Here is a 27,748-nt window from a genome sequence, read left to right as displayed (position 1 = left end):
GAAAAACATCAGACAGACCCAAGTTGAGGGACAGTCTACAAAATACCTGACCAGAACTCCTCGGAATGGTTAAGGTCATGACAAACAAAGAAAGTCTCAGAAACTATCACAGACCTAAGGAGACTCAGGAAACATGACAACCACATGGAATGTGGGATCTGGGAACAGAACGAGGACATGAGTGGGAAAACTAGTGAAAACTGAATAAAGTCTGGAGTTTAGTTTTAAAATTATATGTTATATAATTTGTTATTTATTTTATATTATAAATATATATTATTCTTATTCTTGTGTATTATATATTAATAAACATTTACATCATAAACATATTATATATATAGAAAAGAATAGAAAAGATCCCATTTACAAAAGGAACAAAAAAATAGAAAAAACTCATGTATCTATGAAGAATAAATGTGCATGCAAGAATTTTTTTTTTTTCTGGCACACCACAGCTTGCAGGGATCAAACCCGGGCCCTGGCAGTGAAAGCGCCGAGTCCTAACCACTGGACTGCCAGGGAATTCCGCATGCGAGAACTTTTAAATGAAGAAAACTTAAAAGGTTATAGAGGACTTCCCTGGTGGAGCAGTGGTTAAGAATCCACCTGCCAATGCAGGAGACACGGGTTCAATCCCTGGTCCAGGAAGATCCCACATGCCACGGAGCAACTAAGCCCGTGCACCACAACTACTGAGCCTGCGCTCTAGAGCTCGCGAGCCACAACTACTGAGCCTGTGCTCTAGAGCCTGTGCTCCACAACAAAAGAAGCCACCGCAATGAGAAGCCCATGCACACAATGAAGAGCAGCCCCTGCTCGCCGCAACTAGAGAAAACCCACGTGCAGCAACAAAGACCCAACGCAGCCAAAAATAAGTAAGTTTATATATAAAAAAAAAAAGGTTATAGAGACGTAAAAGAAAGCATGAACCAATGGAAAGGCATCTACTCCTATATTTGGATGTACAGATTAATATTATTTGTTTTGGGTTTTTTTAAAAATTTATTTTGTTTATTTGTTTGTTGTTCCACGGCATGTGGGATCTTCCCAGACCAGGGCTCGAACCTGTGTCCCTTGCGTTGGCAGGCAGATTCTTAACCACTGTGCCACTAGGGAAGTCCAGATTAATATTATTAATATTATTATCCTCACATCGTTTTGAGGATGTCAGTTCTCCATAAGTTAATATAAACATTTGATGTGATCCAAATAAAAACAATACCATCATTAAAAAAAAAGAAACTTAGTTCTAAAGTTCAAATGGGACCAAAAGGGTGAATAAGAGGGTACTATAAATTATGAAAATATAAAGGTACAATACTTTTTAAAAAACTCAGGGGTGGGGAGTTCTCTGGTGGCCTAGTGGTTAGGATTCTGGACTTTCACTGCCATGGCCTGGGTTCAATATCTGGTTGGGGAAGATCCCGCAAGCCACACGGTACAGCCAAACAAAAACAAACAGAAACAAATGCAATGACCGATGAATAGACAAATTCTGTGGTACTGAACAGAGTCCAGAAAAGCACTGATATATATGTGGAAATTTAGTATATGATACAAATGATATTTCAGATCTGTGGGGAAAAGATGAATTATACAGTAAATGGTGTGGAAACAACTACGTAACCATCTGGGAAAAGAAAGTTGAATCCCTACCTCGTTCCTAACATAAAGCCCACATGGAACAGGCTCAAAATGCAAAAACTGAGATGAGACAAGCACTGGAAAGAAAGAAGAGATTAGGACTTCCCTGGTGGTGCAGTGGTTAAGAGTCCACCTGCCAAAGCAGGGTACACGGGTTCAAGCCCTGGTCCAGGAAGATGCCACATGCTGCAGAGCAACTAAGCCCGTGCGCCACAACTACTGAGCCTGAGCTCTAGAGCCCGTGAGCCACAACTACTGAGCCCGCGTGCCAAAACTACTGAAGCCCACATGCCTAGAGCCCGTGCTCCACAACAAGAGAAGCCACTGCCACGAGAAGCCCGCGCACTGCAACGAAGAAGTAGCCCCTGCCTGCCGCAACTAGAGAAAGCCCGCGCACAGCAACGAAGACCCAACACAGCCAAAAATACATAAATAAATTTATAAAAAAAAAAAAGGAAGAGATTAAAAGAAGACAATGCCCAACACAATTTCAGCATGGAAAAGTAAAAACAGTAACAAAATGGGGAGAAATAACGACAAATCGGGAAGAAAAGGACCAATAACCATGTCAAAAAAGGGCAACAAATAAGAAAACGGCTCACAGAAAAGGACACACAAATGGCTCGAAAACACACGAACGGAGGCATGTTTAAAACACAGTAAGGTACAGTTTTTTGCCCCCGTCACTTAAACACACCGCGATATGCTGAGTGTGTGAGGGTGTGGGGAAACAGGCTTCGCATTTCTGGTTGGTGGGTGTGTAAACTACAGAATTTTTAGCAGTAGCTATCAAAATGATTAACGCACCTACCTTCGAACCAGCAATTTCAGTCTGAGGAATTTACCGACATGAAAATGAATGTTCTTTGCAGTATCAGTTGCACCACCACCACCAAAGACACAATTAAGAGGACATCACGGCGAGGACTGGTTCATCATGGTGCCTCCATTCAATGGAAAACCACACGGCTGTTATATAAAGGCATGAGGCCGCTCTCTATAATGGGCTAATAATGGAAAAGTCTCCAAGATACAAGTACGATGCAGATCGGGGTGTATTCCATGCTACTCTTTGTGTATAAAAAGGGAAAAAATCGTATTAGACGTCATTGAGTCTCTTTGGAAGGTGACACTGGTCCCTTTAGGGAGAGGAATGAGAAGGATTATTTCACTTCTACATTCTTTTTGCCTTTTGGATTTTGAACCATGTGAATGCATTACCTTTTCAAAACAAGAACTAAAATTTAAAATGTGAAATGCTTATACCCTCTGGTCCAGCAATTCTGGGGCTAGATCCTATAGCTGCATTTGTGTCTACGAGCAAGGATGTCTAGAAAGATATTCACTGCACCTTTGCTTGGACTCCAGAAGATGGAAACAGCCAGAATGTCCGTCTGCAGACACCAGCCCATCTGCACAAGAAATTCCAAGGCCTATTTGTACTGATAGGTAAATAAAGCAAAGTGCTGGTAGCGTCTAGGGTGTGCTATTTATTTAGTAAACACGTCCCTGGATTTGCTTTATACAGGCACAGAATTATTCCTGGAAAACCAAAATGTAGCAACGAACTTTGCCTCTAGGGGGGAAAATAAGAACTGAGGAAATGTGGAAGGGAGAACTTTATCCTTTGTGTGACTGATCTCACCGTGGTCCAGAATCACTCTCTCCATAAAACAAACCACTAGTTGAAGATAAAAAAAATGTACAATGAGGTCACGCCGCAGGCCTTGGCAGGGTGTCTGGCACACAGGGAACCCATCAGGCCCCTGGGTGTTTGTTGGACCCTCTCAAATAACTGGTTGCTGTGTTGAATTCCCCGACTGGCTGGGAAGGCTCAGGACCCTGGAGAATCTTCTGCAAGATGCCAAGGCCCCTGAGAAGCATCGAGAGCTGAGAATAAGGACACCTGAGCACACCGGGACTGGGGAGAGCACGTGATGGGTGTCACTGGGGTGAGGGAGGCACAGGAAAGCTGGAGAGGGACAAAATCATGGTAAGTTTCCTCCCACAACCGCCTGAGGCCCGAGCACATGAACCCAAGGTGTCTGATGACAGTCCAAGGGCCTCTGTCTGGCCAGGACAGCGTTCCTCACTGGCACTTCCCCCTCACCTCAGGGGCTTGGTCCTGGGCCTCATCATCGCCCCACTGGGGACAGCAGTGCACTCACAAGGCTGGGTGGGCGTTGGGCCTCAGCAGGTCAGGACGGCAGGCGACAGGGCAGGCTGCGGTGAGTCCACAGACGGAGGGGACTCCAGCTGCGTTTGTGTGTGGCCTTCTGAGCTGGGGACTTTCAGATGAGGCGAGAACTGGGGTTGTGCGGTCAGGGGCCTTGGTTGGTTCTAGACTCTGGGGTCCCAGGGCAGTATGGTGACACCCCAGGGGTCAGAGGTGGGGCAGTGGAAGGCCAGGCGCCCCTGCCAATGCCTACAGCAGTGTGTCCAGGATAGGCAGGGTGCAGGGAGTGGCCATGGCAAGAAGGGGCTGAGGGCCCACCAGCCATGAGGCACTGAGAACCCACTGGCAACTCTGCCCACAGAGCCCTGCCCAGAGTTCCCCCACCTCCCTCCCCACCCCAGGAGCCAGGCCAGTGCCAGAACTGGGGCCATATGAGGTGTCCCTGGTGGTGGCTGGGGAGGCCGCTGCAGATGCAGGGCGGGGAACAGCCCGCCCAGACAGGCCTGGTGCTGGGCCTCCCTGCCGCTCCCAGGAGCTGAGGAAAACCAAGATGCGCTCGGCCCTCCCAGCATCTAAAGGCAAGACGGCATGGGCTCGGGTGGAGCTGGGGTCAAGGGTGGGAGAGGTGCTGGGAGACCAGCAGGCCTCAGCAGGCAGTTTCCAAGGACAAGAGAGGGAAAGGTACTGTCAGCAGGGCTAGGCAGGGGCTGACACAGCTCAAGCCCTTGACCCTGGACCCCAGGAGATCCAGGACCCTGCCCAGAAGAGCCTCAGGACCTGACACACTGGCCAGGGACACACTTGATGTCATCATTTTTATTCACTTTCTCTTTTTGAAAATAAGAGTAAACATACAATATATAGTCTCTATTTATATATATTAGACATCGTTACTGCAGGGCTCAAGAAAACCATCCTCACCACTTGGAAGCAGTTTTTAATTCTGACATTTGGTGGAAGAGGAAAAAAGTGTCCGTGATTGCCAAAAGCAGAATCTTTCTTTATTATTAAACAGCAGTAACAGGAAAACCTAATGCTCTGTCAGACACAACTGAAGGAGGCCAGGAGGGGGGCAGCAGATGCTAAGGAGAAACCCCAGACAGGATGCACCACGCTCGCCCACATGCCCCACCTCTCAGCCGTGTCTCCACTCCAGGAACCCTGGACACATCGAGGAATGTATCAGAGGCAGAGACCGTCCTCGCGGGCAAGAGGGGGAGCGGGCGGGCGTGTCTGCCAGGGGAGCAAGAGCCCGGGGGGGCTCTGGGAGCTTCCGCATGGTCTTCCCCGAGCGGCTCAGTGCTCGGGAGGGTGGGGTTGTAGGCCCTGGGAGCCCCAGGCCCTGACAGAGCAGCTCTCCTGGTACCCAGTGGACCCTCCACACACGCCAGGATGCCTGCCAGGCTCCATCCCAAGAGAGAGGCGGTGAGGAGGGCACCACCAAGAGAGACTAACACCAGCCCAAGAGAGACTGGGGCAGGGGGCTTCCTGGGCTGGGAACCGAGGAGGGAACTGCGTGCTCGCCCTCAGGTGCCGGGAAAAGCAAGAGAAGAACCCTGGATCTCCCCGTCCAGCTCTTGTGCTGCTCTGGCTCCTTTGGTCCCCTCCTCACCTGACGCTAAACGTCAGCAGCAATGGAAAGGGGGGGGTCTCAAGCACGCGAGTATCCTGAGGACCCAGGCAGGCCCTACTGTCAGGACCAGGGAAGCCTGTGGGTGCCAGGAGCCTCGCCCGGTCCCTCCCGGGAGAAGGAGGTGCTGCCACCTCCCAGGGGGCTCCTTGACGCGGCTGGTGGAAGGCTGGAGCGGATGCTGGACGGGGCCTCAGTTCTTGAGGATGGTCTCATAGGCCTGGTACACGTGCTGGGACACCTCCGGTGCTCGGCACTTCAGGGACAGCTGCAGGGAGAGAGGGGTCAGGGGACAGAGAGCGCTCATTCCCGGAGCTCCTCTCCAGGGCTGGGAAGGAACAGGCGGGGAAGGCAGAGAAGGAGGGAACCAGATGGGAGAGGGTGGTGCGCACACGTGGCCTGGTGGCAGCAGTGGCTGGGGCTGCTGTGTGGTTTAGGTGAGGGGGCGGCCGCTGCAGCCAGCCGGGTGGGGACCAAATTTACTCGCAGCCCACATGCCTGCTGTCCGCCCACCACCATGGCCCTCTGCAGCGTGAATCACGAGCCCGAGGCTGCCAGGCAGTGCTGGCTGCACGCTGCAGAGCTGCCAGGCCCCCCACAGCCCATGGAGGGCGGAGGAGGTTTGGGGCCAGGAGGGAGGCCATGGGGACGCTGGGTGGTCTTTCTGGTTTCTTGCACAGGAAGCAGGCACATCAGACTTGGCTCGGCTCTAACTGTGGGAAGAGCCTGGAGAGCCCTGGCAGCGGAGACAAGCGCAGCCACCCCTCCTGCCAACATCACTGCTCTGAAGGGGGCCGTTGGGAAGGGGGAGGGGCACGTGGCGCTCTAGCAGTCAGGGCCCCAGTCTCCTCTGAAGGGCTCTGTGCACACTGACTGTGGGAAGTGAAGGCACCAGGCTGGGGAGCACAGGGCAGCCAATCCTCCTGCCTGCAGCCTGCATGCGTGTCTGCCCGGCTTTGGGGAGCAGCGGGGTGAGGCCAACTCAGGAGAGCCGGGCCAAGAGATGGGGTGTGCGAGGTACAGCTGGGAGGATGGAGGGGAAGAGGAAGAGAAAAGCAATCCGCTAACCTCCAAGTCCTGCACCACGGGCACCAGCAGGGAAGGTGGACATGCAGCAACCAAACACAGGGAGACGGAAATTACCACCACCGAAGCCACCGCCGAGGCCCCACCCGACCTCTGCGCCCACACCACCAGCGGAGCCCAGGGAGCAGCCTCTGGAGGGTCATGCCTGCCCGAGACTTGGGTGCAGGGAGAAGCAAAGCCTGGGCTCTCTGGGGCCTGGAACAGCGGCTTGGCCTCTGGGAAGCCACGTCCTGACTGAGGTCTGACTCAAAGGTCAGGAAGGATGAGTTGCTCGGAATCCACATCCTCCCAGGAGGACACTCAGGTGGGGAAGAGCCGGAGGGCCAGGGCCGGGGCCCAGCGGAGCCACTTCCCAGTCAGACGGGCCTTGGGCCAACTGGGCCGCCTCACAGGGCCCAATTTTACAGAATCTTCTGGTCCAACTCACTGTTCTGAGACCCAATTTGGTGTCTTATCTGAGAAACTAGATGGGACTGAGTTGAAAGCTTTCTAAGGTCAGAATTCTGATGCTCCTCCAATGCCAGGCTCAAAGGGATCCCAGCTCAGCTGGGCTAGAGTGCCCCCCGATCAGGGCCGACCCCTGGCCCGGGAAGGAGGGGAACGGGAGAGGCTGCCCAGACAAGAAGGCAGAGGCCCCATGGCAGGCAGGCAGGAGCGGGGGCCCTCACCATGAAGCTGGGGTTGCCGGGCTGGATGCGCAGCTCCGCCAGCACCCAGATGCCATTGGTCAGCTTGAGGGACTGGTAAAGCATGTCCTGGCCCTCCACGTTCCTCTTGGCGATGGTGAAGATGTTGCTGCTCTGCAGCCTACTGCTCACGGCCTCTGGGGGTCAGAAGGCCCCCAGTCAGAGATGGGGAGGCCTGGGGCACAGGCGAGGGGCAGCATGGAGTGGGGGCGGGGCTCAGGAGTCCTACCCGCATTCAGGGGGCAGTCTCTGATCTGGAACTGGGCTTCGTTCTCATTGGGAATGTCCTTCCACGTGGCCAGGAACATCTGCCGGTCTGGAGGGGTAGAGGTGGGATCCTGATACACCTTTGCTTCCGCTCAGTAACCCTCAGCAGGAAGTGGGTCGGGGGGCAGTGCCACCTTGCAGCTGAGGACAGGACTGGCTCTGCCACAGCCCCTCCTGCTTCCCTGAGCAAACCCTGAGCTCTGTGAGGGTGGCCACTTGTGCTGTTCCCAAAAGACCCAGGGTTCCTGCCTCTGGGCCTCAGAGCTCTCCCCACTACCACCCAAATTCGACCTCCTGCTGCTCTGGAGCCGAGCACCCTGCTCATTAGTCACAGCGGTGCTACAGAGCTTCTGATGTGACAGAGATGACGTGGGCAAAGCGCTCCATGCCCTATGGGTGCTGGGATGAGTCTTCCCAGGGGTTCCAGCTGGGGCACAGGGGATGGGCATCAGGTGTGACACATGGCCGAGGCTCCCTGCCTCGGGGGGCCCATGCGACGACTGTCTAGAGGCTGCAGGCAAGACTGAGGGGCAGAGCTGGCCAGATAAGACCCTGGGGGCCCCGGTGAAGTTGTGACCCTCACTCCAGACTCTGCAGGGGAGTCGGTGACTCATGGAGTCTATCGTGGGGCAAAGCCAATCCATCTGTTCTAGGGATCCCAGGGGCACCCTCATGACTCACCCATCTTCCCATCCTCCACAAAGAGGATGTGCAGCGGGTACAAGGTGCTGAAGTAGAAGACGTCAATGTTGTTCTTTACGGCCACCTAGGAACAAGGGGGTCGCCGATTAGTCCCTGATGCTCGACACCCTGAAGGCCCCAGGAAGTGCCTGCTCCCTGTGAGCCCACCTGAGCAGGTTCCCTCTCATGACTTCCCCGGTAGCCATGCCCAACACCCCCTCCCACTGGCCTCCCCCACTCCCCATCCCTGCCCCCAGTCTGTGTCCAAGAGCAAGATTCCACAGACAGCCCTTTGCCAGCACCAGCCAGGCCCCAGACGGTTCCCCCAGGCTCCTCCCCGGGGCAGGTGGGTAAGGACTGGGGTGCCAAGCCCTGCCTGGAACACACCTGGAGGTTGTTCAGAGGCTCCATCTTCATGACTGAGCCCACCGTGTTGAGAGGCAGGGAGATCTCCACAGTCTGGTTGGGGCTGAGCGGCGCATGGACCTGGAGGGGGGCGGCGGGGGCCAGGCCAAAGCTGGGGAGAGACAAGCCCCCGTGGGGGTGGCGGGGGAACAGGTGCTGACACAGGACAGGTGAGCTCCTGGGGCTCCGGAGCCTGGGCAGCAGCTGGCGAGAAGCCTCTCCAGTGAGCCGGCCTCATCCCAGGCCCAGACCCAGGCCTGAAGGACAAGCTCCTGATCCCCACTCCCCACCCCTCAATGGCCACAGGAACAGGAAGAGAAATCTGGGACAGCTGAAGGCCTGAAGCCCATCTCTGTTCCTCTTTCTCCTCTGGGTGAGGCGCTGGGCAGGCCCAGGTAAGAGTGCCCCTGCCCTGCCCTCAAGGAGCTCCATTTAAAACCAGGGGAAAAAACAACAAAACAAAACAAAACAAACCAGGGGGCCTTTAAGCTTCTTTTAATTTGAAAACTCTGTGACTGCCCAACTCTCAGTGACCGACCTCCATCTCCCAGGAGGGATGTGACCATCCCAAACGAGACACTGGGTTTTACTGTCTGGGCCAGAACTGGCTAGATCATAAGATGGCCACAGAGATTCAGAAAAGCCCTGCTTCTTGGTATAGCAGCATGTGAGCAAATCAGGAGGATGCCCAAGAGCGTAAGAGACACTGGAGTGTTTCTGTGGCCTCTAGGGTCTCCCTGGTCTGACAGAGGGTCGGAAACCACTGGCCCACAGGCTCACCCTGAGGAAACAGCCCCTTCAGTCAACTTCTTAGAGGCTCAGTTTGCTCATCACTAGAGCCGCTCAGGAAGAAGGATCATCAGGAGAGGCTGCTGGGGTCCCCCAGAGAGCCCTGGCCTAGCTGGCCTGGTCCATGAAGACCCTGATGGTGCCAGACAGGAGAACTTCCCTGGTAGGGGACCTGGTAGGGGTTAGGAGCCTGGAGCAGCCACCATTCACAGAGGACCTGTCTGGTGGTTTAATCCTGCCACATGGGGGAGGCTGGCGGGCAGGCCCACTCCCCATCCTCCTTCTTAGAGACTCCTGAGACAGAAGCTGCTCAGATCTGGAGATTATGTCAGTAAAATGCTCCCGGGGCAGTGGGGGAAGGCAAAAATAAAGGGAGGTGCGCTGCCCCTCCACCCCATACTTTGGTGTCCACATAAAGAGGTTACTGTGGGGAAAAATCACTGCTTTAGAGAGTTTTGGCCTGAGATATGGTTGTGAGGAATATCCTCCTTCATCAGAAAGAGGCTCCAGGCCCACAGCCCTCAGCGCCTGCCTGCAGTCACCAGCATGGGCTCTCAGCAGGCTGGCCTCAGGGAGCTCACCTGTTGCGGTTGAACTGGATGGCAAAGTCGGTCATGACCTGCAAGGCCTTGTTGGTCAGCTGCAGGTCCATGGAGATGGAGCCCACCTGGCGGGTGAAGGTGCCTGAGATCTCCAATCCTTTGGCCTTCATAGCTGGGAGCCAGACCTGCAGGGAAGACGATGGGAAGGGGGCTGGTGTTCACCATGTCCCCAACTCCATAGCCCACGTGAGGGTCCTTCCCCCACCCCCCCTTCCCTCACACCTAAAGGGGCCTCTCAGATTGATCACACCTGCCTTTACCATCAGGGGACGACCATGTGAACTGTAGGATGGGAGGAAGGCTCCTGCACAGCCTGCCCAGGACCCCCGAGCCGTGTGGCCACGTGCTGGAGCAGCACAGGGCAGGGAGGAACTTGGTGTGCCCAAGGCTGAGCCGAGTCTCCGGAGGTCAGAGAAGGATGACTCAGAAGCAGGGTTGAGGAAGGCGATGAGACAAGCGGGCCCTGCCAGCCTCCTGACGAGCCAAGGAGAGTCGAGAGCCCAGGGCACTCTGGGCCTCAGCCAAAGCCTGAGGCCTCCCTGGCTGTCACAGCCTGCCCTTCCTCGCAGAAGGCAGGGCTGGCCTTTAATTGTACAAACTGGCCTGACCAAAGACAGTACTAAGAGCACCCCTCGCCTGGCAGGTCTTCTGCTGCTTGCTTGGCTGCCCTTGTCATCCGAGTCTCAGCTCAAGCCCACCTCCTCCTGGAAGCCTGCCCCCAGGTTCCTTTTCCAGGCTCCCGCTGCAATGACGTTTTAGCAAATAAACTGTCTTCTCGGTCCCCAGACAGCTCTTCGAGGGGAGGGCTCTGCTTTTCTGTCTTTGCATCCTTGGCTCGGAGCCTCGTGTGAGATTGGTATGCAGGGAATGTTTGCTAAGCGAACAGCATGAATTAAAAGCTGTGCCCGTGAGGGACACCAGTAGGGGCCATCCTGTGGACGCGCAAATGCCTCTCAAGTTGCCATTCTCACCAGGACAGCTCACAGCCCCGCCCCAGGCCAGCTTCTCCAGGTACCCTGTGTCAGTGAACGCCCCACTGTCTCTCAAGTCGCCAACACCAGGAACCAGAGCATCTGGGCACCAGCCCTCAGCCCACCCATGACCCCCATGGTCATGCAGCTCAGGTCCTGTCAACACCACCTCCTCCCATCTGCCACCACATTCTCTGCTCTCCCCTCTCCACAGGCACTGCTTGCGTCTGAGCCACCATCAGAGATCCCCAGGTAAGATGGCAGCCACCCGCATAGCTGCCCAATTCTTCTATCCCCAATTTCCACAGCAGCCAAAGCCATCTTTTAAAATGCAAATCAGATCACAGCACCCTTGAACCCCCTCAATCCTGCAATGCTTCCACTGCCCACGGCCTCCGAGGCCTGGTGCCCTGCTCTCCCTGGGCTCTGGTCCTCACACACACACTGTTCTCCCTCTGCTTGGAAAGCATGCCCCACCCTAACCCCGTCCTAATTGCTAACTCTGATCATGCTTTGCTTCCCCCAGACAAATCTGTGAGGGCAGAATCTCATGGCTTTAGCCATGAGCTGTGATTTGGCACACAGCACTCAGAGGGCTCCCACGGTGACTTCCCTGCTCCCTGCCCTTCCAAGGAACCTGGCTTCCTTTCCCAGGTTCTTGCAAAACTGGCTCTTTCTGGCACTGTCACCATCCTGACTGCCGAGGGTGGGGACCTCATCTCTCTTGGTCATTGTAGGTTCATGGAGTCTAGAACTGTCAGCATCCACTGGCCCAAGTGCTTGAGGAACTCCAAGTTCTTGTACAGAGAGCCTCATTCCCCTTGACCAGGAGGAGCGGGGAATGCACGCAGGACAAACTATTCGAGGTAGTCACAGCGCTGTCAGGAAAATGTAGCCCGCACAGCCACTGCTTCTGGAGGGAGAGCACACCCACATCCCAGAACCCGCCTGTGACTACGGTAGCGGGAGGGAGAAAGTCCTGCCCATGTTGCAAGGACTCCTCCTCCAGGCAGCCTGCTCTGATTACTCCTAACCTGGGATCCCCTCACCTCTCCTTCCAGTTGGTACTCTCATCTGGCCCTCCACTAAGACAAAGCAGTGATAATACCTGTTAAAATGAACCCACATGTAGAGGGCAAGCTCCCTGAGGGCCAGCTGATTCTGACAACCCCTGACATTAAGATAGGCACACTGAGGTCCTTAAACACTTTAAGATCACATAAGGGGGACCTCCCTGGTGGCGCAGTGGTTAAGAATCCGCCTGCCAATGCAGGGGACACGGGTTCGAGCCCTGGTCCGAGAAGATCCCACATGCTGCGGAGCAACTAAGCCCGTGAACCACAACTACTGAGCCTGGCTCTAGAGCCTGCAAGCCACAACTACTGAAGCCCGCGCACCTAGAGCCCGTGCTGTGCAACAAGAGAAGCCACTGCAAAAAGAAGCCCTCACACCACAAGGAAGAGTAGCCCCCGCTCACCACATCTAGAGAAAGCCTGTGCACAGCAACGAAGACCCAATGCAGCCAAAATAAATGAAATTAAATCTTTAAAGAAAAACAAAAAGATCGCATAAGGGTTGGGGGCAGAGGCTTTGGTGCCACAGCCCTACATTAGTTCCAGACTCTGTCACTTACCAGCTATGTGACCTTAGGAAAAAGCACTCAGATTTCTCAATTGCAAAAATGGGAATAACAGCATCATAAGGCTGCTGGGAGGACTTAGTGGGATGGTGGCCATGCCATGTTCATGCAGTACCCGGCACGGAAGTGTGTGGTTGCCAGCACTAGACTTGCCGTCTGCTGGGGGCCCCTCAGGCCCAGATCCTGCCAGGAATCCCGGCTGGGGGCTCTGGCCACCACCACTGTGGTGTAGTGGGCAGGGCAGGGCAGGTGCTGGCTCATAGCTCCCCAGTCATGAGGGAGATGTCCCTGTGCCCCTGAAGCCCTGCTGTGTCCTGCTTTGGGGAGGGGACCTTGGAATAGAGAGCGGCTCTGGCTAGGAACGAAGCGGCAGACGTGGTGTGTGACCTGAGTGTCGTGAGGGATCAGGCCACATCTGTCCCCTCTGGCAGCTTCCTTGAGGCTAAAAGCCTGGCCCACACTGTGCTCTCCTTAGTGCCAGGCCCACATGTTCTCACACCCTGAACTCAGCTCTCCTTCCCTCATCCTGCCCCTTGCCCACTGTTGCAGCTGGAATCCCCCTCCCCGCCAGCCCCATGTCCTGCCACGTCCTGCTACGCCTGCCTCCAGTCCAGCCTCCTTTCCACCCCTACAAGTGCCTTGCTGTCCGGCAGCCATCAGCCAACTCCTGCCAGTCTCCCCACCGGCTCCTTGCTTCTGCTCTAGCCTTTCCAGTCTGGCCTCCACATGGTGGCCAGAGGATCACTATCAAGTGCAAATCTGCTTCATCCCTGCTTAAAACCTTCCAATGTCTCCTGCTGCACCAGGATCAAGAACAAAGGCTCAAAGCTGGTGCAGCCGACCTTGCCAGCTTCCTCCCACCTCAGCTCTGGTCTAGGCAGGAGTCTGGGAGCAGGGGTACTGCCCTGGGTGGCCCAGTGGGCATTCTGAGGCACCGCCAGGCAGGCAATGGTGGGGGGGGGACACACTGTGTTTAGTGGGCTGGGGTCAGGGATGCTGCCTTGAGGACAACGGTCTTCACAATGAGCCACTGTCCTGTAGCCCTTGAGTATTTTCTGCATGGTTTCAACATGCCCTGAAATTTCCAGGAAACTAATGATGGTGAAAATCAAGGGAAGCCTGTTTCTTGTTTTGTTTGGAACTTAACTGGAAGTCAGTCACCATTTCAGAAACTAATGGCACCTCTGGCCACATCACTCATGGCACGTGAGCTACAAACACTCTCTATAGCTGTGGTGTCACTGTGACTCTGCACTGCTGCCAGCACCCAACAATGTGATCAGATCTGGGGCGGGCATGCCCAAGCCTCCACAACACTGAAATACATCATTTTACTCTCTTCTTTTTAAGTCTCTCTCTCTCTTTTTTTTTTTCTTTTGCTGTACACGGGCCTCTCACTGTTGTGGCCTCTCCCGTTGCGGAGCACAGGCTCTGGACGCGCAGGCTCAGCGGCCATGGCTCACGGGCCCAGTCACTCCGCGGTATGTGGGATCTTCCCGGACCGGGGCACGAACCTGTGTCCCCTGCATCGGCAGGCGGACTCTCAACCACTGCGCCACCAGGGAAGCCCTTAAGTCTCTTTTATGCGATGACAACATCTTACCATTTTTGAAATTATATGTATAGGTAGGATGTACAGTCCACAGATCTCATTTATTATGAAAGAAGGGGGCATTAAAAAACCCCTGTTATCAATTAGGAGCATTGGGTAGGACAGCACTGAGAACCACTGACCCAACTAGATGGGACTTTTGTCAGTTTTCTGGAAGGTGTGGGCTTTCCCTCAACTCTGGGCCTGGAGCCCGCTCCCCATTTTTGCCTTGCTAATTCTGACTTGATCTGAAGGCCTGAGCTCCAGCAACACCACCCTCTGTGAAGCCTTCCCCAGGCCTCCACGCCTGACTTAGTATCCCTTCCCTGTGCTCCCTGCTGCCCTCAGCATAGTGCTGGCCAACTGCTGCTCCAGGAGCCCATCCTGGCCGGCCAGGGCCGATCCCACACAGTGGGCCACTTAAGGAGCCACACGTCCTGCCACGAGAGAAGCCATGGCACTTACTGCTTTGGGAGCCACATATGATCCTGATAAGGTGCCCACGCCACTGGTCAGGTCAAAGAGGTCACTCAGGCCACTGCCCATGGGTGCTCCTAGGTTGGCTGGTACTGCTGCTGCTGGGGGTGACACGAAGTTGGAGGCCCCGATCTAGAAAGGAAGGGAAACAGGTCAAAGACGGGCATCAAAGGCAGGGACATCAGGGCCCCAGGATGAGTGTGGCCACCTGGCCCTTTAGAAAACAGGGGGGCAGGCCAGGAGGGGGTATTGCAGGGCTGCCATCACATCAACTCTAAGTTGCAGAAACAAGACAGAGTGAGGTGGGTGGAGAGGAGAGGCCGAGCCCTCCCGTGCTCCGCAGGCCCTGAGGGAAAGGGCTGGGGACACTCACAAACTAACAGCCCATGGATAAAGGGGTACTTGAGACACAATGCTGCGAGGGGGCTGTGCTCAGCAGATGAAATCACGCACCCCAGGATGTCAGAGAGAGGTTGTGGGGACTGAGAGGGCCGGCGAGCCTCAGGATGACAAGGCAACTTCATTGTAGGGTAGTGAGGATGGGCTGAGGAATTAATGGACATGGGGGCCCAAGGGCAGCTGGATGCTGGGCAGTCAATGCGGAGGCTGCCAGGACATTGGACAGAGGCCAGGGCTAGCAGGGAGGAACTGCTTTGACATCACCCGACCCTTGGGATGCTGGGGGCGCGATCTAGGAGCAGCAGGGTTGGTGGCACAAGGGTTGAACCATACCCCTTCAGGCTCATCCCCCATCTCCAAGCAGAAGCAGGCAGGGTGAAGAGAACAGGCAGCCACATGCAGAGAGAAAAGCCAGGAAAGAAGACACAGAGAGATAAGAAAGAGAGGGAAAGAGGGAGAAAATTAGTCATTGCTGCTCCACCCAAAAGGGGCCTGGTGTGAAGCTGTGCCGGGCCTATGAGGGGCCCACATTGTCTCTATGAAGGGCATGACCCACTGGCCTCACTTGACCACCCTCGTCCTTCCTACCCTTTCCTATGCTGTGGCCTTGGGGACCTGAGCCAGGCATAGCCAAGTGACAAGGGCCCCACTGCCCCCTCCACCCGGCTCTACCAGCTGCCTGAAGAAATCCCAGGGAAACACCCAGACCAGTCTTACCACCCCCTTTCACAGGGGAAGAGGGACTGTCCCTGACCTCTCATGGGCCTCTCTCAGGCCTGCTGGGCTGCTACCCCCAACCAGTGCAGCATGTGGGGTAAGTGGATGCAGGTATGGCTTACAGGGCCGAGGTGCCAGACTCAGGGTAAGGGGCTAGGACAGGCCCTACACTGCTCCAGGTCTCTTGGGGTTCAGCAGCCCGGCAAGGGGCTAAATCCTGTGTCTGCCACTTAGCAGCTGTGTTCTCTTTGGAAGGAAGGTCACCTGACCTCTTTAAGCCTCAGTCTCTCACCGATGTGTAAGGAGCTACATGATCACCTTCGCAGGCAAATGTGCCTGAAGCCCTTGGCTGGCGTCTGGCAGAGAGGGCGTTCAACGATCGGTCCTCCAAAGATCACTATCAACCTCATCCAGAGGGGGCCCCAGGACATACCAGGCTGTCGAGGCCGCTGCCGAGAAGGTCCACAGCTCCCATCTGCACCGAGGAGGTGGCCAGGGGTGGGCCACTCACCGGAGGGCCAAGGTCCAGGTTGAGGAGGTCGCCCAGCAGGTCGCCCTGGGTGGGGATGACATCCAGCTGCTCGCCAGGGGGCGCTCCGGCAGGGGCCGTCTCTGGGCTCTCTGTGCTCTCACTCCTGTCAGGACAGGGAAAGAGGCTCAGCAGGGTGGGGGGTCAGGCTATCTCAGGGAGGCCAGAGCCCCCAGTCTCCAGGATCCACCCTCAGGAGAGGCACCTGGGTCTCCTCACTGTCCCAGAAGCCTGTCTATATCCCCCCTTCTTCCGCCTTCCGACGCCTGATCCATCATGTTGGCTCTCCGAGAGATCCAGCTTCATGGGCTGAGGGAAGGGAGGGCCATCTGTATTCCCCTCACTCAGCCCACTCTAAAGAGAAGAGCGGGTGCTGGTCCCCAGAGGACTGGACAACCAGGCCAACAACCCTGGGAGCTGCAGAGCAGGAAGGCGAGAGGAACGGGGCTCTGGAGTCAGGCAGAATCGAGTCTGAGCCCAGCTCTGCTGCCTGGGATGCTGCACCAGGCACTCAAGCTCTCTATGCCTCTTGTCCCCATCTCTTAAGAGGGGACATCTCTCAGAGCTGTTGTCACCGAGTCAATACCTGGTATGTAGTAAGCATTCACTAAAAAGTTGCTAGAATCATAATTTTGCTCAGACTCAGGCCCGAGTGCTTGTGCTACTGAACCGAGGAAGCAGATGGGGAGGCTCAGGCCAGCGAGTGGCCCCTGGTACTCACGAGGCGGTGCGGGGCGGCAGGCTCTTGTGCACGACGCCCCGGCCCCCCTCCACAAAGGCACTGGGCGGCTTGTGGTAGACGGAGGCCAGGGTGCCGATGTAGCAGATGAGCTCGTCCAGCAGCGTCGGCTCGATGAGGTCTGTCTCCTCCGAGATGAGCGGCTTCTCCGCCAGCACCACCTCCTTGGCAGCCACGGGGTCCGTGGAGAGCAGGCGCCAGTAGATATAGCCGCGGTCTCGCAGGTCCGGGTTGTCTGAGTCCTGGGAGGTGATGAGAAGCCAGTGAAACTCGGAGCAACCAGGTGAGGGGAAGGGGGAGCCCCATCTGTAGTCCCACGACATGGAGGGGATCACAGGGTGACTGATGATGGCAACCTGAGCACTGGCGGGAGCACACCTGTAAACCGCCTGAATAGATGTGGCCCAGCCCCCCGGTTTCCCCCCAGCCCGCTCCTGCCTCCGCTCCCTGCGTCCTCCACCGTCTGCCCTCCCGGTTTTCAGGGACTTCCCTCTCCTCTCTCATGTATGGTCTGGCTCAGTCACCACCTGCCCCTGCCCCACCTCTATTTGATTGTGACTGAGCTCCTTGAGCAGGGATCCTGGAATGCTCTGGGACCAAATCCCAGTGGTGCCAGTTTTAGGGGCAGGACCACCCAGGTCTGGCTCCTTGGACTGAAGCTCCCTCCGTGGAACAAGGGCTGTGCTGGGCACAGCAGGCAGGCTGCGCACCCACCTGAGTGGCCAAGCTGAGGACCTGCTGCACCAGCTCCTGAGTCTCTGTCGGCTTCTTCAGAAAGAGTTTCACGATGGCTGTCAGCAGCTGCAGCTGGACCTGCAGGAAGACAGAGAGGAGGCGAGGAAGGAGTGTAAGCTTCTTGTGGGGACAGTAGGAAACCAGGTGAGGACCTCAGAGAGGTAAAACGATGTTCAAAGGCTGAGAACAGCTTTCCGGGGTTTGGGGTTGGCCACACAAACAGGCCAAGTCCAGCAGGGGAGAGGTAGTGCTGAGAAGCCTGGACCTTCGCCCAACCGCTCAGGAAGGAGCTGCCCACAGTGCTATCTGGCAACCCCAGGCAGGTGGGGGCTGCTGCCCAGTGCTAGGGTCCCAGAAACCCATCAGGGCTCCAGGCCTCACAGCCTTCAGGAGCCCGCAGCTTACAGAGACAACATATGTGCCTGGTATGCTTATTAAAGACCATCTGCCAACAAGTGCAACAGGTGCCAGGGATGCCCAGCAGACTGGGGCAGCAGGGCCCACAGTCAGCCTGTTGTGAGGAACTGTGCTTCCACAAGAGGACGGGCACCATTCCTGCCCCGCCCCCACCAGCCCCACCTCTCACCTGCCACTGTCTTCACCTGAACGTACCTCCTGTGCCCCCTCCCCACTTCTGTAGCCTCCTGTCCCCCTCACTGGCACCACCCCACAGTACTGGAGATGCTTTCCAGCCACTGGAAAGCCCTATGGAGAGATCCCCTTGAGGTCAGGGATCGTGTCTGTCACTGCTGCATCCCTGGTTATTGTTCATTCTAGTGCCTGGTGTGTAACGGGCACTTAGGAAAAACCTGCTGACTAAAAACACACCTCTGAAAGAACAATTCTGTGCATAGACCTTCCTTAGCCCCATCGCATTTTGTCAGTCCTGGGACAAGAGGACAGCCTGAGGCTCCCCAGACTGTGCTAGGGACAGGCCTGCGGCAGAAGGGTGGCAACGGGGCTGGCTGCACCTCCTGGGCCTGTCTGGTAGGAGGGCACTTACAAAAACAAATGGCTTAGCTGCCCTGGTATGCAGGATTGAGGGGATGCAGTCTGTTTCTGGGACTAAGCATCCAGAGTCCCTGCAATTTGGTGACACATGGGCCAATGGCAGAGGAGCAGGCTAGCTGTGTCCAAGGCAGGAGGTGGCTCGGGGACTGGCTTCCAGACCTGGCTCGAGTCGCTGGCTGGGTAGCCTAGAGAAAGCCACTTACCCTCAGTCGTTGAGGGAGATGTGTGGCCTACCTCAGGGGGTCCTTGTGAGCTCTGAAGACCAATCTATGGCAGCTTACTTGGAGCCAGAGTTAGATCACACCTCATTTGAACTCTGATTCTACGCCTTCCCAGCTGGTGACCCTGGACGAGCCATTTAACTTCTGAGTCTGTTTCCTCATCTATAAAATGGAGGCAACACCTCACAGAGTTGATGGGAAGAGTCAATGAGACAACAAACGGAAAGAACTGTGTCCTCTGCTCAAGGCACAACAGCTGTCATCATCGTCAACGTCACCACAACTGCCACACAGGGACTCTTTACCAAGTTCTCCCCAATCCCGGGCAGCTGGCTGCCAGCGCTCATTCATCACTGTCGGGTCTGCAGTGCTGCCTGGGAACAGGGCCGCCTCAGCTCCCTACCTTGTCTCCCCACACACACACTGAGGCTCCCGTTAGCCTGCAGGTCCGGGCAGTCCCCCTGCCAAGATGCCGCTGCCCCTGCCCTCAGACAGGCCAGACGCAGCGCTCCCTGTCCACGGCTGGAGAGGCTTAGGAGCCAGGACGAGGGGGCTCAAAGAGACAATCTAAAGTAAGTTCCTAGGACTTCCCTGGTGACGCAGTGGTTAAGAATCTGCCTGCCAATGCAGGGGACACAGGTTTGAGCCCTGGTCCGGGAAGATCCCACATGCCGCAGAGCAACTAAGCCCGTGCGCCACAACTACTGAGCCCGCGGTCTGCAACAAGAGAAGCCACCGTAATAAGAAGCCCCTGCTCGCCGCAACTTAGAGAAAGCCCGCGCAGCAATGAAGACCCAATGCAGCCAAAAATAAATAAATAAGTTCCCAAACTGCAAAGCATTAAGTATTCTTATAAAAGCTCTGAACTGTGCTGTGAACCCAGGAGGCAAAGGAAACAGGCCATCTAATTAAAACACCACCACCACCCAACTACTGTTTGCTGAGCACTGGAGCGGGCAGTTTACACACAACATCCAATAAGCTTTGCAAGAACCCTGTGCTAGAGATGAGGAAATGGGCTTGGCGGGTTGAACGCTCCAGACCCTACAATGGGGGAGGAGCCACAGGCAGAAACACCACCACAGGGCATCCTCTGCAGTCATCCCAGCAGGACCTGACTACAGGAGCAGAAACCAGCCCAGACTGGGCTTTGCTTCTCTGACAAGGGAGGGAGGCTGGTGCGGTGGAAGTGGAGGCAGCCCTGGGGCAGGCTGCCAGCTGGACGTGGCAGGTGGCAGTGGGAGTCGGTGAGAATTACTATTATTATTTTGTGACAGACACCTGTTGTTTTTCCCACCCAGCATCCATTCGATCTTCTGGCTTTGAAACGCTGGCTTTCCCTCAGAGAACTGTCCTTCTCTCTGGCCCTCTCAATCCACGGAGACAGGGACTGGCTCAGGGTAATGCAAACAGGCCTGAACTGTTGCTGGAACCACTGAGGGGAAGGCAGTTACGGGGTTGCTAAGTGAGAAGGACGTAGCCTGGAAGCACTGACACCTCGCAAGCTTCACTGGTGGGGAGCCTGCCCAAGGGCAATGCCACCCAAGGAAGGCAGAGACAGCCCCACTGCCACCACCCACGCACCTTCACCCAGGGGTGCAGAAGAGAGAACGCTCCTTGGACTCAGCTACAGGAACCTATAGGTCCCGTTTTCTGCCTGGACAAGTGTGCTTTTAAACCAATTCCGACCAACACTGACACCACCATTAATGAGTGCTTCTAATTTAGGGGCTGCGCACGTGTTAGGGACATTACACAAAGCATCCCATTTAACTTTCACAGCACAGGATGAGGGAAAGTCTTATGACTCTCATTTTGTAAATGAGGAAACTGAGGCTCAGACAGGTAAAGGGTTAGCATAAAGGCAGCAAGCCAGGAAGGGGCAGAAGAGGGGTTTGGACTCTGGTATCTCCGATTCAAGGTCCAAAGTCTGATCCACTGGGTTCCACTGCGCCAGCTGGGCAGCTAAGATTTCTGTGCTCACAGACATTTTAAAGGCCCCACGTGCATGAGCACAGTTCACGTAAGAGGGAATACAAATGTACAGATGTTCAACCCCACTCAAAACAGAAATGCAAACAAAACTATACCAAGGTACCATTTGTTATCAATCAGATAGGCAAAAATAAAGTCTGAGCATGCACTAGGCTGGCAAAGGAGGTAAGGAGAGGACTCTCCCACCTCTGAGACAGGAGTGTAAACCAGAACAATCTCCACACCAAGGGAAATCTGCTACAGCAACCTGAACCTGCAATGCACGGGCCCTTCTACCTAGCATCGTGCTTCTAAGAATTCACCCTCCAGCTGCACATGCAGGTGTGCTTTCCACAGGTTATTCACAGCAGTACTGTTTAAAAGAGCAGAAGGTTGGACACCTAAATATCCGTCAGGGGAGGCTGGTTAAACAAACATGGTCCTTCTGCATGAAGGACTCCTCTGAAATTGTAAATTAATAATGGCACAAATTAATAATTAATAATGGCATGGCCTTCCAATGTATTTTTAAGGGAAAAATGAAAGGTACTGATCAGTTTCAATTTGTATAGTTTACTATCAGTATTTAAAAATAAGTGAGGGGACTTTCCTGGTGGCGCAGTGGTTAAGAATCCGCCTGCCAATGCAGGGGACACGGGTTTGAGCCCTGGTCTGGGAAGATCCCCCATGCCACGGAGCAACTAAGCCCGTGTGCCACAACTACTGAGCCTGCGCTCTAGAGCCCGCAAGCCACAACTACTGAGCCTGTGTAGCACAACTACTGAAGCCCGTGTGCCTAGAGCCCGTGCTCTGCAACAAGAGAAGCCACTGCAATGAGAAGCCTGCACGCTGCAACGAATAGTAGCCCCTGCTCGCCACAACTAGAGAAAGCCCGTGCACAGCAGTGAAGACCCAACACAGCCAAAAATAAATAAATAAATATTTTTAAAAAGTGAGAAGGAAATATATATATATATATAGTTGATCCTCATTATTCACAGAGGACACATCTGCAAATTTGTCTGCTTGCTAAAATTTACTGGTGACCCTGAAATCAGTGCTTGTGGCGTTTTCACGGTCATTCACAGACATGCACAGCAGTGAAAAATTCGAGTTGCCTGAAGTACACATTCCCAGCTGAGGTCGAGTGAGGCGGTGCCCTGCCGTCTGTCTCAACTCTCATACTGTAAACAAGTGACTTCTTCACAGTCTACTTAGTGCCATGTCTTTCACATTTTGGTGCTTTTTGTTGGTGATTTTGCTGTTTAAAATGCCCCCACCCCACCCCCAGTGTAGTGCTAAAGCGCTATCTGGTGTTCCTAAGCGCAAGAAGGCTGTGATGTGCCTTTTAGAGAAAATATATGTGTTAGATGAGCTTTGTTCAGGCATGAGTTACAGTGCTGCTGGCTATGAGTTCAATACTAATGAATCAACAGTAATATATTAATAAATAAGGTGTCTCTAAACAGAGACACACATAAAACAAGGTTTACCTTGACCAGCTGATAAAAATGCTGTGACTGGGGTTTGTAGGAACCCAACTCTGTACTTCTCCTGGAAGCAATGGTTTAGCACTTACTAAATCAGTGTTTGACTTTATGTAATATAAGTACCACAAACGATGAAAATTGACTATTCATGTCTCTGTAGAGGAACTGGCTGGTGTGTTCCTAAACTCTCTCTCTGGAAGTACCCGCCAGAAACCAATAAATAACATGGTGTTCTCCAGGAGAACTTGTGACCAGGAAAGTGGTAGGAAACAGAATTTTCACTATATATCCTTTTGTGTCTTTTCAATTTTGAACCAAGTCAATGTACTACCTATCCAAACATAAATACAAAATTAAAACAAAACCAGAAACTTTTGCAGTCTTCAATAGCCACCACCACAGAGTGTCCTCACATGTCCCCCTTAGGTACCGCAGTGTGGGAGGCAAGGGGCCACACCTGTCACCCATACGGCACTCCTGTGTCTGTCTGCACCGTCAGTGCAGTTTTAGGAGGGGCAGGGCCCTGAGGCCTCCTGGCTGAGAGGAGGGTTTCAGGGCAGGAGGGACCGCAGGTGCTGAGCTGCTGGCCATGCCCAAGTCGGCCACCCAACATCTCACCTGGGTGCTCTCGTCATGGAAGCCCTCTAGGAAGCTCTCGAGCAGCTCATCCGCGTTGTCTATCCGCTCGGCGTACTCGCCCACTATCCAGATCATGGCGGCCCGGGCCTCAGGCTCGTCCAGGGAATCCAGGTTCTCGCACAGCGTGGCGATTACGCTCTCATACCTGGAGACCAGGGCACGGCCGGCACATGAGCACTGAGGGAGCCCAGGCCACCCAGGGGAGGCCCGGGAGGGGCCAACAGAGACGGGCAGCTGTCCCACAAGAGCCCGAGAGGCTGGCAAGTAACAGGATTTGAGTTTTATCCTTTACATTTCAGTTCTTATTTGGGCCTGGGGAGCAGAGCAGGGTCGGCTCAGGAGAAATAAGCAAAAAATAAAGGGTTTCTTTTGAGAATGCTGTTTACGGCAGAAAAATAAGGAAGAGGGAGAGGCTCCTCCTTGCTTTTCCTCCCCACCAGCCTGTCCCTGGCAGAGCCACAACACCCTCATGGGGCGGGGGGGCAGCCACATACTTGTTGGGGTACTTGCGGAAGATGTCCTTGATGACCACGATGGCTTCCTGGACCACGTAGTTGACCTTGGTCTGGATGAGATCGAGCAGTGTGCTCACGCAGCGCTCGGCAGATTGCTGTGTGGGAAGAGGAGAGTGTGGGCAAGGCCTTGCACCCACTTCCAGCAGAACCTCTGACCAACATGCCTTGGTCAAGGGCTCAGTCACACCTTGCCCACCTTCCTTTTCACAGCAGGAAAACAGGAGAACCCTCTCTGCAGGTAACAGGTGGGAGAATGAGTACAAAATGATGGTGCTGGGATGGCAGGGACACAGGGAGATAGAATTAGACTGAGGAGAAGGCCAGTAGAGCTTCTGAGAGCAGGGAGGGTCTTTGGAGCTCTTCTAGGCCAAGCCCTGAGAGCAGGGTTTCACTTCTACTTGTTCCACAAAATGGGCTCCCGTGACCAGAAGCATTTAGGAGGTCTCTGCTTGGACCAGCCCTCCCCACACCCCTCTACTCCAACACGCTGCACTAGGCTCTATGGGAGAGATTTCTCAGACTGCCATCACGGGTGTCAAATGGAAAACGTCTCAAGGGGCTGGGCTGAAGTGACCAGCTGTCCCAGATCCCCTAGCCTCCAGGAGACCCATTTAAGGAGAGTCAGATCAGTGACCAAGGAACCTCTCCAGAGGCAAAGAATGGGAGGGATGAAGTGCCAGGACACAGGGGTCTGAATGACCCTTGGGAATTTGAAGATAAGGGCACATGGACAGCTGAATCATGATATCTGCCAAAACGTCCAATAGGCAGAGCCCCTGCCCCAAAGCTCCACAAAGTGAGAGCTAAGTCTACCAGGGCCACCACCAGCTTGGGCTGCCACACTGTCTTAGCTAATGCTGCAGGAGACCCCTGACAATGACGGGCTAATTTCACCTGCAGCAACTCAGAGGCCCACGGGAGATTACAGATGAGAAGGAGCCCAACCAAATCTGTACCGTGGGTACCTTGGGGGTTCCAGTTGTGACCCTCAGGCCTTCCTGGACCATGAGCAGCTGGCAGATTCTGCTGGAATCAGACTGGTTTCCTGGTTTCAGCTTCCTTTCCTTTCCTCCATCCCCCCGCCAAGGACAGAGTCTCAGAGCCTCACCTCCACCTTGATGGCGCAACGGCCAATGGCTCGCACAGCCTTCCGTACAAAGTCCACATCCACCTCTGTAGCGTACTCTTTCAACTCCGCCAACACCTGTGGCCCAAAGATGCAGTTGGGGGGATCTGGCAGGGCAACCTCCTGGAACACCCCTGGGCTGTGGGTATGCACACACCCCTAGAAGGGTGGGATTCTGCCTCCTGTTCGAAGTGGAAGTTCCAAGGGAGGGAGAGAGCTGTCACAGGTGCCCCAAGAGGAAAACAGGAAGGACTAGTTGGCAGGGATGGACAATCCTTAGTTTGGTTGATCTAGCTAACATATCCACCTAACTACCACTTCAATGGATGTGAAGTAATAACAGAGAGAACAAACTCTTTAATCACAAAAATATCAGTTAACATTCATTTGTGGAGAGCTTGCTCACAGAGCCCGGTGCGCTGGGCACCACCCTCTGCTGACCTGGGCGATGTTGGCCTGGGAGGCCAGGCGGATCATGATGTCCAGCTTCTCCAGCTTCACGTAGATGGGGTCATTGTACTTCACAAAGAACACCTTCATCTCGTGCTTCAGGATCTCAGGCCTGGTGGTGGGCAAGTTGCCCGAAGAGCAAAGAGCAAGTCACAGGCCCTGTGAGAAAACCCTTCCATGTTTGCTGGGACATTTCTGGGGTCGGACATGGAAACTGACATCCATGAAAGTAGTCGCCCCCATGGCTGCACGCTCCTGGGCACAGGACCTGCCAACCAAGGTTCTGACCGGCCCCTGTGTGTCCAAGCACATTCCAGGAAGGGAAGAGGGAATATGAGCAAGAAACAGTTCACATTCAAGAGGCCACAGGCATCAGGCAACAGGCTTGGGAGTCAGGCCTCAGTTCCAATCCTAGCTGGTGACCTCAGGCCCGTTTCCTCACTCATGAAATAGGAAGCGTTCTGTGTCAGAAGCATTACCTTTGCAGGCCCGAGTTGCCAGTCTTAGAAAGGACTGGCATCTGGGAATTCAGCTTTTGGGAGTGCTCTCACCATTCCCTAAATGATAAAGGTGGTTAACTGTGCCTTGACTGTATAAACAACATGGTTTTTGCTGAACACCTGCTTTCCTTCTAGGAGCCTGGAATTTTGGTAGGTGTCAGGCAGAGGGTGCCTTTATGACTCGTCCCCCCAAAAAAAAACCCAGGGTGCTAAGTCTCAAACAGGCATCCCTGGGCAGAAACATTACACACATGTTGCTGCACTGTCGCTGGGGGAGGAACATGCTCTGTGTGACCCCCCATGGGAAGCCTGCACGAGGATTCCTCCAGACTCCACCTGTCTTTCTCCCTCATGATCCAGCTGTGCAGCCCTACGAGGTCGATGATAAACCTCAGCTATGAAAACAATGATATGCTGTCTCCTGTGAGTCCTTCTAGTGAATCTCTAAGTGTGTGTGTGTGTGTGGGGAGGTGGTCCTGGGGATCCCGGCACAGAGACCTACATAACAGGGCTGTTGTGAGAGGTAGATGCAAAGCATCTAGCATGATCCGTATCTGCCTCAGAGAAGGCACTTGCTAGGCAGGAACTGTCACCAGTGTCATTGCTCCTCCCTCACCGGCACCACCCACCTCATTTTTCTTAGCTGAGGAAAACTGAGGGGGGAGGGGCCTGCCCTAGGTCACACATCTAGTGCTAATAAGGGTGGGAGCAAGATGAGAGTCACCTCCCCTACTTGACTCCTATTCCCGCACCCTTCCCAGAAAAGAGAGCAGGAACAAAAAGGAATGAGGACAGATGGTGAAGAGGCGAGAAGACCCAGCAAAGAGAAAGGAGGGACCCTGCCCAGGGTGGTCCTCAGTGCTGCTGAGCAGGCTGCGGGGAGGTCCTGGCAAAGCGAGGCAGGATCCTGAGCTGGGCGGCAGAAGTTGTGATTTCTGCCATCAGGACTCGGCACAAGCTACCCAACACCATGTTGGGTCTGGGCCTGGTAGTGCCTCAGCAACAGGGTCAACTTCTTAGGAGGTTTGCCTTGTTAAATATAGCACAGGGAGCCCCTCCTGCTGATTGGGATCCACAGGTCACGACACCTCACTAAACCCCACACTGCAACTGTGAATCCCTAGTCTCATCCCTTTGTTCAGGCACTCAGAAAGCTTGCCCCAATTTACCTCCCAAACCTTCGCAAATGTCTGAATTCCACTGATTTTTCTGGGCCCCCATGTGTGTACTAAGAACCAGACTGAAGCTATAAAGACAGGGAGCATGTGTGGTCTTCCACACATGCTCCCTGTCCACAAGAGGCCCTTGTTCTGCTTTTGAGTTAGTTGCTGATCCAGCCATTTGACCAAAGAGGCTGGAAGTAGAACTGCAGAGTCTGGCCCCACTCCATGGAGCTGCCCGGCACCCTTACTGGATTGGTCCTTGTTTCTTAGCCCAACCCACCCCGGTGTCAGGTACCTTCCCTTAAGCAGTGGCTCACTACTGTGGTCATTCCTACTGGGTGGACTGAAACTGGCTGCTCAGCATTCTGAGTGGCCCTGAGGCTAATGCAAAATCCATGGACTCATCTTGGAGTCCTCCAGCCTCTAGAGCTATGGACTCTTACCCAGGAAAAATGAGTGTGCGCACACGTACACGATCTTACAGCCTGTTTCAGGAAGGCTGTGTGGACTGTGGACCATCCACTCTCCAAGGTTAAGAAGTGCACGCTAGCTTTTATCCAGCATGCTACCTGGTTAGGCTAAGTCGAGGTTTCCCAACCTCAGCACTACAGACTTTTTGGTATGGATAGTTCTATGGGGGGGCAGAGCTGTCCCGTGTACTGTAGGATGTTGAGCAGCATCCCTGGCTTCCACCCACTAGATGACAGTAGCAGCCCCCACTGTGACAACCAAAAATGTCTCCGGACATTGTCAAATGTCCCCTGTGGGACAAAGATGCCGATGGCTCAGGACCCCTGGGTTAAGCTGTTGAGACATCCTGCACGGTGACAGGTCACTTTCCCTTCAGAGCCCCTGTTCCCAGCAGGAGATCCCCCCCCCAGGGCACACACTACCCA

General features: G+C 54.6%; 1 protein-coding gene across 2 annotated transcripts in view; it reads right to left on the bottom strand.

The window, feature by feature from the left end:
- Positions 1-4,698: 4,698 nt before the first annotated feature.
- Positions 4,699-27,748, bottom strand: part of AP1B1 (adaptor related protein complex 1 subunit beta 1) — a 53,256-nt gene continuing 30,206 nt past the window's right edge. For both annotated transcript variants that reach the window (XM_082853023.1, XM_082853024.1), the window contains 14 exons: positions 25,181-25,301; positions 24,722-24,817; positions 23,593-23,708; positions 23,078-23,243; positions 17,743-17,841; positions 17,011-17,270; positions 16,194-16,395; positions 14,633-14,776; positions 9,946-10,091; positions 8,558-8,687; positions 8,171-8,255; positions 7,452-7,538; positions 7,205-7,359; positions 4,699-5,718 (listed from right to left, as the gene is read on the bottom strand). In XM_082853023.1, the coding sequence (XP_082709149.1) occupies positions 5,644-5,718; positions 7,205-7,359; positions 7,452-7,538; positions 8,171-8,255; positions 8,558-8,687; positions 9,946-10,091; positions 14,633-14,776; positions 16,194-16,395; positions 17,011-17,270; positions 17,743-17,841; positions 23,078-23,243; positions 23,593-23,708; positions 24,722-24,817; positions 25,181-25,301 (1,882 nt within the window). In that variant the 3' untranslated portion in view covers positions 4,699-5,643. The remainder of the gene's footprint in view (positions 5,719-7,204; positions 7,360-7,451; positions 7,539-8,170; positions 8,256-8,557; positions 8,688-9,945; positions 10,092-14,632; positions 14,777-16,193; positions 16,396-17,010; positions 17,271-17,742; positions 17,842-23,077; positions 23,244-23,592; positions 23,709-24,721; positions 24,818-25,180; positions 25,302-27,748) is intronic.

Source organism: Leucopleurus acutus (assembly GCF_964270905.1).
Source record: "Leucopleurus acutus genome assembly, chromosome: 13".
NCBI lineage: Eukaryota > Metazoa > Chordata > Mammalia > Artiodactyla > Delphinidae > Leucopleurus > Leucopleurus acutus.
The sequence above is the reverse complement of the archived record's forward strand: the minus strand, read 5'-3'. Positions and strand labels throughout refer to the sequence as shown.